This window comes from Myotis brandtii, unplaced genomic scaffold, assembly GCF_000412655.1.
Source record: "Myotis brandtii unplaced genomic scaffold, ASM41265v1 scaffold456, whole genome shotgun sequence".
NCBI lineage: Eukaryota > Metazoa > Chordata > Mammalia > Chiroptera > Vespertilionidae > Myotis > Myotis brandtii.
Genome location: NW_005367431.1, coordinates 2,873,671 through 2,885,042, shown reverse-complemented (window position 1 = coordinate 2,885,042; position 11,372 = coordinate 2,873,671). Strand labels below are relative to the sequence as shown.

General features: G+C 48.0%; 1 protein-coding gene across 2 annotated transcripts in view; it reads left to right on the top strand.

The window, feature by feature from the left end:
• The window catches only part of WDTC1 (WD and tetratricopeptide repeats 1), a 52,406-nt gene that overhangs the window by 33,831 nt on the left and 7,203 nt on the right, over positions 1-11,372 (top strand). For both annotated transcript variants that reach the window (XM_014546843.1, XM_005875135.2), the window contains exons 6-12: positions 1,647-1,834; positions 4,331-4,513; positions 5,320-5,414; positions 5,821-5,936; positions 7,220-7,295; positions 7,925-8,033; positions 8,820-8,993. In XM_014546843.1, coding sequence (XP_014402329.1) covers positions 1,647-1,834; positions 4,331-4,513; positions 5,320-5,414; positions 5,821-5,936; positions 7,220-7,295; positions 7,925-8,033; positions 8,820-8,993 — 941 coding nt within the window. The remainder of the gene's footprint in view (positions 1-1,646; positions 1,835-4,330; positions 4,514-5,319; positions 5,415-5,820; positions 5,937-7,219; positions 7,296-7,924; positions 8,034-8,819; positions 8,994-11,372) is intronic.

The following is an 11,372-nucleotide window of genomic DNA, read 5'->3' as shown; positions in this document are numbered from 1 at the left end:
CCCCGCCCCAACACCATTCAGCCTCGTGGGTTTTGAGAAACTTCAATTCAGAAAAAAAGATAATCCAATCTTTTGAACTCAAGAAAGAAGAGAAGAACTCAACACCACATCCAAATATTTCTTTTCCTCAACACTGGTGATAGGACAGCATACTTTTTTTTTAAAAACAATATTTTTATTGATTTCAGAGAGGAAGGTAGAGGGAGAGAGAGATAGAAACATCAATGATAAGAGAAAGTCATTGATTAGCTGCATCCTGAAGACCCCAAACTGGGGATCAAGCCCACAACACCAGCATATGCCCTGACTGGGAATCGAACCCTGACCTCCTGGTTCATAGGTCAACACTCAACCACTGAGCCACGCCAGCTGGGCAGGACAGCATACTTTTTAAAAATTATTATTCAGACCTGGCCAGTGTGGCTCAGTTGGTTGGAGTGTCGTCCCGTACACTGAAAGGTCTCAGGGTTCTATTCCAGGTCAGGGCACATACCTAGGTTGTGGGTTTAATCCCTAGTCAGGGCACACACGGGAGCAACCAACCCATATTTCTCTCTCATGTTGATGTTTCTCTCTCAACTTCCTTCTCTCCCTCTCTCCAAAATCAATAAGTATACTTCAGGTGAGGATTGTTTTAGAAATTACTATTATACAAATTATGTGGCTGTTTTGTTATTATTATGTCTAGTATTGTTTTCAAGCTCATCAGAATGGTGGGGGTTCTCTCTTTTTTTTTTAAGAGAGCAGGAGAGAGAGAAACATCAATCAGCTGCCACCCTATCGGGGATCAAAACCACAACCAAGGTATGTGCCCGGACCAGGAATTGAACCCACCACCTTTTGGTGTACGGGATGATGCTCCAACCAACTGAGCCACGCTGGCCAGGGCTCTTGCCGCAATGAGATGTATTCTCCTGGTGCTCAGCCCTTTCCCAAGGTCTGGCATTTGAGCCGTTTCCAGCATTTGTCATTATAATGAGTTCCACTCTGAGCATTTCTGCATAGGTCTCTTTTTCCTTTTGGAATCATTTCTCAGAACTAGGATTTTGGAACAAAAGATAGAAATAGTTTTTATCTTTCCTACCTATTGCCAGATTGTTCTCCAGAAATACTAGAACCAATTTTAAACACGCACTCCCTTAAAACACTGGAAGTCCTTTTCATTTTAAGACTAGTTTATTACTTAACCCGCAGGCTATTCAATAGCGGTCATGAGGCTATATGGCATATGGGAGTCAGACAGTGCTGCTGAATGTTTGCCAAACCTCAGTTTTTAATGGGGTTATTTTATTTTAACTATCAGTAAGATAAAGTACCTGCCCTGTTGTCTAGCACATGGTGGTAACAGCTATGATTGTCATGGACTCAGCTCTTACCTGTGGAAGAATCAGGAAAACGTTTCCTTAGGTAGTCTAGTCTGGACTAGGATGACTCTGGCAAAGTAAAGGTGCAGCCCCGATTTTGACCTTTAGGCTTGAGGACGGATGTTCGAGGTCCACAGTTTTCCTGGTGGGTTGTCTTGGATGGGCTCATTATCTTACCTGATATGGAAAGAGAAAGAGGGCACTAACATGCAGGCCAGTCTCCTCCTATGACCAGCCCTACCTCCACCACCTGCAATCTCTTATTCAATCTCTCCGGAGCAGTTCCTGCCTCACGCTGGGGACCGCATCTTGATCACGGGGGCAGCCGACTCCAAGGTGCATGTCCACGACCTGACAGTAAAGGAGACGATCCACATGTTTGGAGACCACACAAACCGGGTGAAGCGCATCGCCACGGCTCCCATGTGGCCCAACACGTTCTGGAGTGCTGCTGAGGATGGGCTTATCCGGTAAGGGCCTGAGGCGTTGATGGGGCCTGTGCCTCTCTCTGCATGTTGGCTCCTCCCTCCCACCCGTCCATACCACTTCCTTCCACAGGCCTGACTCCTTCCCTCCAGCAGAGTTCCGGCCTCATTAGTCTGCCCAGAGCTGTTTGTGGACAAACTCAGCTGGGAACATTTGCTTCCCCTATCTCACCTTCCCACTCTCTTCCCTCTCCTGCACTATATCCAGGCCTGCCGGCCTCCCACCACCTAGATACAGTGTCTGCCTCCTCTGGGCTTTCACACTGCCGTTCCTCTAGCTGGTTTTCTCTGTGCCCAGCGCTATGACTCTCTCACCCTAAGGAGATATGCTTAAGAGTCACCTTCTCAGAAGCACCTTCTCTGACCACCCTAAAGCAAACCCCTCCCCCATTATTCTTTGTTTCAGTGCTCTATTGTAGCCTCTGTAACTCTAGTCTGCTGGATTATTTTATTTACTTGTTGGTTTACTTTTTTTTGTCTGTATCCCTCACTGAATAGTAAACTCTCTCAGAGCAGCTCCATATCTGTCTTATCTTGGGTTGTGTTCGTTGAGCCCAGCACAGTGCCTGGCACATAGAGACACTTGATACATTTCTCTTGAACAATTGGTCAGTGGGCATATGCCTATAAGGGGGAGAGTCCCCCAGAAATGACAAAGTGGACTGTCCCCTTTACCAGTGGCCAGTATTGTCACATCTTTGCCTCTACTTCCCTTCATCCTAAAATGGTCTCATTGTCTTTCTTTACCTCCTCTCTTCAGATGACCTTAGAACTTTTTCCTTATCTCCCCAACCTGCCTTAACTGCCTCCCTTAAAACTCTGTAGGACCGTGTGCCCTCTCCGCTGTTACAAAGAAGAGGTAGCTAAGTCATATATAAACTGTAACACAGCAATTAGAAGCAGGGCACTGAAGTCACACAGACCTAGGGTCAAGTCCTGCCTCTGTCACTCAGTGTTTGACTGGGGCAAGTCACTGCACCACTGAACCTTGGTTTCCTCATCTATAAAATGGGAATCACCATAGTATCTCCCTTGTTGGCCTGAGCATTGAAATTGAGATAGTGCCAGTAAAACCTTAGCATAGTTTAGTAAGTCCTCACTTAATGTCATTTATAGATTCTGTGACTTTAAGTGAAATGACATATAAGGAAACCAATTTTACCATAGCCTCGTTGATATAAACAAGAGTTAAGTTCCCACGAATCTTATCAACCTTATAATGAAACAACATTGAAGGACAAAAAACAACAAAACGATATTTGAGGACCTGCTGTACTTAAGACAGAAAGCACTTGTTTAGTGGTGAATACAATTCTACATTGCACTTGCTGACCTTGACTGACCAGGCTGTGTCAGACAGCAGGTAGAAGCTGAGCATCAAGGATCTTGTATAGGAGCCTCAGCACTTCGGCACAGGCACAGTCAGGGAAGGTGTCCTAGCAGAAGGTAAACATAAACTGGCCTTCCAGAGCAGCAGGGATTTGGATGGGCAAGGTAAAGCAGAGTGGTTCCCAGCTTGAGCAAAGTTTGTGAAGGCGGGTAAACGTGGCTTGTCCAGGATAGAGAGTACTGTGGTGTAATTGACCCGTTTAGAAAACTGAGGAACAAGGTTGGAGAGGGATGTGAAATCAGATCTTGAAAAGCAGACTGAAAAGTTTGGAAAATGTAAGCTAAAAGTACATTCATGCTGAAAATATTGAGGAATCACTGCAGTTTTGAGCTGGAGAGTTAGCTTAGAAGATAAGGCAAACAGTGACGAGGTCATTGCATGTGCCTGTGTAGCGGCAGCAGAACAGCTCCCCGGGTTGCAATGAGGGGTGTGTATTGCTGCCAGGTAGACGTTTGGCATGACCTTTGCCACCTACCTGGATGAGACTCTTGGGCTTCTGTTGGCATTTGGCGTTTCTAGGTAGCTCTTAGATCTCCAGATTCTCTTTTTTGCCACCTCCATACTTCTTTTGCTTCCTACTAGATTTACAATAAGAATTAGAATTAAGGAGCAGAGCAGTCTGAGGAAGCTATCCCAGCTCTACATTTAGTAGCAGTGTTGTCCCAGGCAGGTTATTTAACTGCTTTGAACCTCAGTGTTCTAATGGTACCAAGGGATGGTGTGAGGGTTTAATTAGGTAATACATGTGCAACACTGAGGGACAATACTGGACACAAAGCAATTTCTCACTAAGTGTTAGTAATCAGTAGTAATAGTACTTAGCAATAATACGGACATGTTTTTTGGGTTTGGTTTTGTTTTTTAAGGTACAGTAGCGTTTACCCTGAGTTATGTTAGAATAAAGCACTGTTAGAAGACTGCTACAGGGCCTGGCACACAAGGGGCACTGAAGAAATGAGAGTGGTTTTTGACATTCTTACAAACTGGTCCAGAGCCCCTCCCACTCACCTTGCATAACAAGGCCTTGGCTTCTTCTCTGCCTTTAACACAGGGACCCAGACCCCATCCCCTAACTCTGTCCTCTCTCACAGACAGTATGACCTTCGGGAGAACAGCAAACACTCGGAAGTGCTGATTGACCTGACAGAGTACTGTGGCCAGCTGGTGGAGGCCAAGTGCCTCACTGTCAACCCCCAGGACAACAACTGTCTGGCGGTCGGGGCCAGTGGGCCCTTCGTGAGGCTCTACGACATTCGCATGATCCATAACCACAGGTATGAACAGCTCAGCCTCCTGTGGACAAGTCCCTGCTGCCTCTTTCCCTCATTGCCATGCCCTCTTCTTTTGGAGGTGGATTTTTTAATTTTTGTGATTTAAAAAAATTTTTCTTCCCTTCTTATTGAATTTATTGAGGTGAAGCTGGCTAACAAAATTATACAGGTTAATTTGTGTGATTTTTTAAACTTTAATTTATGCTTGTTTTGGAAATATGAAAAGTATAATTTAAAAATTACCCATAATCCATCACCTGAAAGAAATCACTATGTATAATACTTGCTGCTTGTTCTTTTACTATGACTGTTTGTATAGAGTTATAATCTTGTATGTGCATTGCTTTCATGTACATGTAAGTTTATTTTGTTCTTTTTTTTTTCAAAAACAAAGGTAGGATATACTAGAACCTCCACCGAAGTCCCAGACCTGAGCGGCTTTGCCAGCCTGGGTTTTATAGACTATTGGGAGAGTTGCAGGAACGTGTGGCTGCTTTACTTTGATTCACGGGTTTGGGCGACTTCTGTTGCTCCTCACATGCTACATGGCTGGATTAGGCCTTGAGCTCTAGCTCATCAGTAAAATGAGGATAATGGGGTGGTCATGAGGACCAAGACAGTTGGCAGGATCTATTTGTTAAGCACTGTAATGTATGTGTCCACAGCCGTCTAGTTGATGGACATACAGGAGAAAGGTACTTCCTGTTTCTCTCAGGGATACAAACTTGGGTTTTCCTCTAGAAAATGTGGTCTAATCTAGCCAGGGTAGTGCTAGGCATTGTAACCTATGTGGTTTGCCTTTCCACCAGAAAGAGCATGAAGCAGAGCCCTTCTGCAGGTGTGCACACTTTCTGTGACCGGCAGAAGCCCCTTCCGGATGGTGCAGCCCAGTATTACGTAGCAGGTAGGTCTCAGCCCAGTTCCGGCCCCAAACTCTTGGCTGGGTGCTGGCTCACTCTGGGGCGTGCAGGCAGGTGGTGTGGCACAGTGGTCAAGAGCAAGAGTTTGAGAGTTCAACATACTTGGGCTTTAATTCTGACTTCCATTAACCAGCTATCATATGACCTTTGGCAAATTATTGACCCTTCATGGATCTTAATTTCTTTTCTATAAAATGGGGTTGTAATGACCAAATGATAGAAAGCACATAAAGTAGCCCAGTCCATATGGTAAGGGCTTAACACTTGTTGCTGTTTTTATGATGAAGATGATTGCTATCATCATTGATATGGCTGATTTCACACAACTCTCTGACCCCTTTTTGGGGTCCTGGGAGCCTCACACGAGAATGACTGGACTATTCCCTGCAGGTCATCTGCCAGTGAAGCTGCCTGACTACAACAACCGTCTGAGAGTGCTGGTTGCCACCTATGTGACCTTTAGCCCCAGTGGCACAGAGCTGCTGGTCAACATGGGAGGGGAGCAGGTATGTACGACTGACCAAGTTGGCTCTGCCCCACCACCACCCCATACCCAGCAGCCAGGGCTGAGTACCTCACATCCATGATGCAGACAAGAAGCCTTATTGTAAATGCCATTATAGTGAAATGTGGGAATGACATAGTATCATTGGAATTCCCAGACAGGTGCCCTAGCCTGGTCTTTTTTATTTGAGCATAAGTTTTAGAACTGACAGACCTATCTTCAAATGCTGACCTTCTGTTTACTAGCTGTGTACTGTGACTTGGAACAAGTCTCTTTTTTCTGAGCCTTGGTTTCCTCATCTACTGTTTTCCTAGGAGGAGATCTTGGGGTTCAGGCATGCAGCCAGGCTCTGGTTTAGGGCCAGCTTTGGGAAGTGTTCTTTGATAATGGCAGGTTGCTAAACCTTTTGTTTGCATGTTCTCAGCCAGGATATTTATTAAGCCTGGCATAAATTCATTTATTTTACAAATACTGAACACATATTCTGGGACTAGCATTATCATAAATATGAGGGAGACAAATGCAAAATATAATCCATCCCAGGCTAACAGAGGAGACACAGCAAGTGAAACAATTGATGACATTACCAGGTAAGGTATGATTTTGTACAGAAGAAATGGGGTGGAGAATAGGTAGTGCCTGAGTTCAGAATAGAACTCTGGCTTCAGATTGCTGAGCCATCATCTGGCCTAAAGGTAGCATAAGGATGAGTGGAGAGGCAGTCTAGCAGAGTGGTTAAGAGCTTGGTTTTGGGTCCTGGCTGTGTCACATGCTGCTTTTATGGCCCTGGATAAAGTAAACTCTGAGTGTACATTTCTTCATATATAAAGGGGATGATGATAATAGTACCTCTTCCTGGGAGGGTTTCTAGGACAAAATCAGATGTCATATAAAACAACTAAAGTTCCTGGAGCAAAGAAGGGGAAGTCAATAAATGTTAAGTAATAATAGACAATATTTACTGAGGGAAGTAACTAGCAGTGTTATTTTAGGTAAATTGCTTCTCTTTTCAGGCTTCAGTTTTCCCATCTGTAAAATGAGACATTTCACTTTGTGACCTCTGAGGACCTTTTCAACTTAAACATGTGATTCTAACTAATGACAATATTTCCAGCAGGAACTAGGAAGACTTTCCTGACTAAGGGTTGCTCCATAGAAACCCCTTCCAGCCTGGCTCAATGGTTCCCTGCTCAACACTCACTGTGTTCCTGAGAGGCACCCAGGCCCGGCTCAGCCACATGCTTACCTCACAGCCTCCATTTCTTCTTGACCCCTCCCCTCTAGGTCTATTTGTTTGACCTGACTTACAAGCAGCGGCCATACACGTTCCTCTTGCCTAGAAAATGCCACTCCTCAGGGGGTAAGTTCTCCCTTGGGATGTCCTTTAGAGTACCTGCTGGGGAGCTTGCGTGTGTGCCACCTCTGCTAAGAAACCTGCCCCTTACCTTGGGCTGTGGCTGCGATCCTCCAAAAAGAGTAGATTTTCTGAAATACACTACCTGTACAGTAAAAAAGAAGATAACAATAGGTCGCAGAAATCTGTCAAAGGGATTTGTGCCACAGCCCTTTTCACTTCCCTCTGAAAAAACAAGTTCTTTCCATGGTTGGCTCTTGAGGACCTGATATAGTTTCCCTTCCCTTATTGTCCTAGATCAGTCTCCTCATTGATTTCTTACTGGAGCCTAAAGTTGATTTAGACACGTCTGCACCCCCAACTCCTACTCCCATCCCCAACTCCAGCTAAGGGTAATGCCAAGTTGAAGCTGTGTCCCTCTTCAGCCAGCAGAGGGCGCACGTGGTTGTTTTTTTTTTTTAATGCTCTTGCCTGCCGCTCTGCAAAAACTTGCTTTCTGGGAATAGATCTTACCCTGGCAGGATGGCCTCACAATGAAACCAACAGACCCTGTGATGGAAGCTGGAGGGATGCCAAGGAGATATGAGGACCTCTTCCTGAATTGTTGCTATTCCTTTCTCCCCATCCCCTGCCAGAAGTTCAGAATGGCAAGATGTCCACCAATGGTGTGTCCAACGGCGTGTCCAATGGCCTGCACCTTCACAGCAATGGCTTCCGGCTGCCAGAGAGTAGGGGACATGTGAGGTGAGGCCAGCTCACTTGTCCAATCCTCCCAGCCCCAATAACTACTATAGACTAGAGGGAGGAGTATGTCTTATAACCCTTCCTCCTGACCCCCACCCAGGCGCATACTCCAGAGTCAGAGGACTGGGGCAGATAATTTTCTGGAGGGTGATTAATGGTCCCAATGCCACTCGTACCTGGTAGGACTCCAGTCATGCTCAGACTGAAACTCTGGTCTCTTGGACCAGAAGCTGTAGTCAGGGGACCCAGAAGCTAAGTGCCTCGTTTCACTGAGTTCCTTCCTAAAGGGCCCCACACAGATGGGCCTCTCCTGTTATATTTTTCTCCATCCCATAGCATCTTCTGACCTTGGTTCTCTGTCAGGTCCTGTGCTGGGCTTCGGATACAGAGGTTTTCAAGTCCTCTAGCCCTTGAGAGAAACAGAATTCTTTCTAGAGAGATCCATGGGAGGGACTTGGGTGGTCACAGGGTTCAGCTCAGTGTAGAGACAGGGGGGGTCGGCTACTATCATGCCCAGGAGTTTGGTTAAAAATTGCCTTAAACCTGTCTAGGACCGCTTCATTTATGCCTCAGTTGTTTGTTTACTGGCTCAGAGTATCTGGAATTGTACCCATTACCTGTCACAGTAACTCAGGCCAGGGATAGGAGTGGTCCCCTCTTCTAGATGATAGTGCACATCCCAAAGGCCAAAAAAGCCTGGGTGACCCTCAGACAAGGCTACAGACTTCCTGAGGGTCTGCTCTGATCTTCTTTGACTGGCCTGACTTGGCTCTGCCTCCTCCATAGTCCCCAGGTAGAGCTGCCCCCATACCTGGAGCGTGTGAAACAGCAAGCCAATGAGGCTTTCGCCTGCCAGCAGTGGACCCAGGCCATTCAACTTTACAGCAAGGCTGTACAGAGGGCCCCTCACAATGCCATGCTCTACGGGAACCGAGCTGCTGCCTACATGAAGCGCAAGTGGTGAGTGGGTCTGGGCCAGGGCGAGGGGTGAAGGCAATGGGCCCGATAGAGCCCTGGGTGGTGGTAGTGACATCCCGCAGCCTCTTAAGGCTTCTTGGGCCCAGGCCTCTCCTCCCCTCGGCTAGGCTAGGGGTGGGCAGACACCCGACCCATTAGCCAGGGTGTCTCAAGCACCAGGGAAGCTCACAGTTAAGTGGAATATGCACACAAGTAGCTTCAACGTGGTGCTTTGTTATTAAGTGCTATGGTCACGGGGGAAGTAGGAATTGAGAGAATGGTTAATCCCAACTGTTGGAGAATTGGGCCTGGAGTTGGACTTTGAAGGAGCAGCTGAATCTTGCTAGATGGAAATGAGGTGTTTGGTGAATTCAGTTAATATTTGTCTAAAATGATTCTGCCACTCCTTGACCTTGGGGAGTGCTTCTCTGGCTCTTAAACCCTTTGGACCAAGCACAAACAAGATCCCAGATATCTGAAGCTGGCTGTGGGTCGTGCTGGGTTGTAGTGGCCAGTGGTAAAGGAGTAGGTCCATATCTTAAAGTACCCTTTTATCTTTGGGGATCCTCAGGGCCCCCAGCCCTTTCTGCCTGCAGCACCAGCAGGCAAGCAGGCAGACCCCATCCCCCAGCCAGGGCCAGGACTAGAGATGGATAGAGCTGGGCCCACAGCCATTTCTGCTCCGTCTGGCATCCGTCGGCTCTGCCCAGACAGACAGGCCAGCTGGTGTGCCATCGTCTGGCAGCAACTAGGCAGGCCAGAGAGGGAAGCTTAAGAAACCCACCCAAGTCAGCAGGATGGTGGGTGGGGGTTTGGGAAGGTGCTACCCCACAGGCCTTAGCTTAGGCATCAGGAGCTTGCCAGGGTTCAGATGGCAGCCAAATCCAGGCGATGACTGTTTGAGGGCCAGCCTGAGGTGTTTCACCACACTGTCCCAGCAGTTTGGTGGGTCCTCATCCAGGCTCTAGCCTGAGAGCTGTTTCACTGCTGCATTCTTGCTAAGAGAGGCTGATAAATTCCCAACCCATGGGTGCCCTCGACATGTTCTCTGAGCTCCTACTATGCACTAGGTACTAGGGACACAAAGTTGCCACTTTAAGTTCTTGTGCTCCGGAGTGCCCAGCCTCTGGACAGGGGACAAAGACAGGGACATGGTCTGTCATCAGAGAGGCAGGAAGCAGTAGGTCTTTTTGAATGGTCTGACCGTTCAAAAAAAAGTTGGGTCGCTTTAGTTCGGCATCAATCAGGAAAGCATCGGGAAGATGTGGTGCTGAATGGGCTTTAAGTGTGGGCAGGCTTAGACAAGGAGATGAAAAGGAGGAGGGGACTGTGGGGGAAGGACATTCCCAGGGAGATGAAATGGTATGAACAAAGGCTTGGGGGTGGGGGACTGACTGAAGAGCTTATTTGCAGAACAACAAATCCATTTGGCTGGAGCAGAGGGTTCGGGAAGGGACTGGCAGGAGATGAGTCTGTGAGGTAGCCTGGGGCCGGCCTGGGAAGGACTTGGAATGCAGGGCAGTGGCTGTGTTTTGGCCTCGATTCAGTGGATGATGGGCAGCTACTGAAGAGTTTTGAGCAGAAGAGGGATGTGCTGAGGGCTGTCCTTTCAGGGAGATTGATCTGGCAGTTCGTCTGGATGGGTGAGCCCTGGGGCCAGGCTGCGCACTCCTCATTCTCTCTCACATGCCTGCCAGTGACCCCTAGAATGTCACATTCTGTCCAGGGCAGGCTCCCCAGGGCTGCCATCTGCTCCTGGATGCAGTGGGAGCTGTCACCCTCTGGCTCCTGGCTGGTCTCTGGCTGGCTCTCCCCAGGAGCTCTGAGGGGCACCTTGCAGGCGGTAATTGGTTTCTAAACAGCGCCGGCTCCCTCATCACAGTCACTGGTTCTGACACTGGCCACGCCATGGAAGCACTCCGTCTCCTTCCTGCCCCACACTGGCTGGGCTGCTTGTTCTTGGCCTGAGCATGGCTGCTGCAAGGGATGGATGCTCCCCTGAGTGCTGTAGGAGAGAAGGGTCAGGAGGACGTTCCCATGTCGGGCCTGCTTTGGCCCTGTGCATGAGGCTTGTGAGCTGTGCCTCGGTGGAGGAGCCACCAGCTCTGGGCGTGCTGCTTGGCATAGCTGAGTCTTAAGCCCAGAAGGGAATGAAATAGTTCCCAAAGGAGAAGTGGCTCCTGTGATCCGTCTGGCTCTCCAGATGAGAGGTGGGAACCGGCTATGGGTGCTGGGGAGTGTGTATCTTATATTCTGGCACAGGGTGGGAGGAGGGGCTTCTCCTTTGACCCCGCCCCTCTCACTCCTCCACAAAGAAACATTTCCACTTCCCTTCACCCGTGCTTCAAGAGGTTGGAGAAGTGAGTGGGGACGATTTGGAGC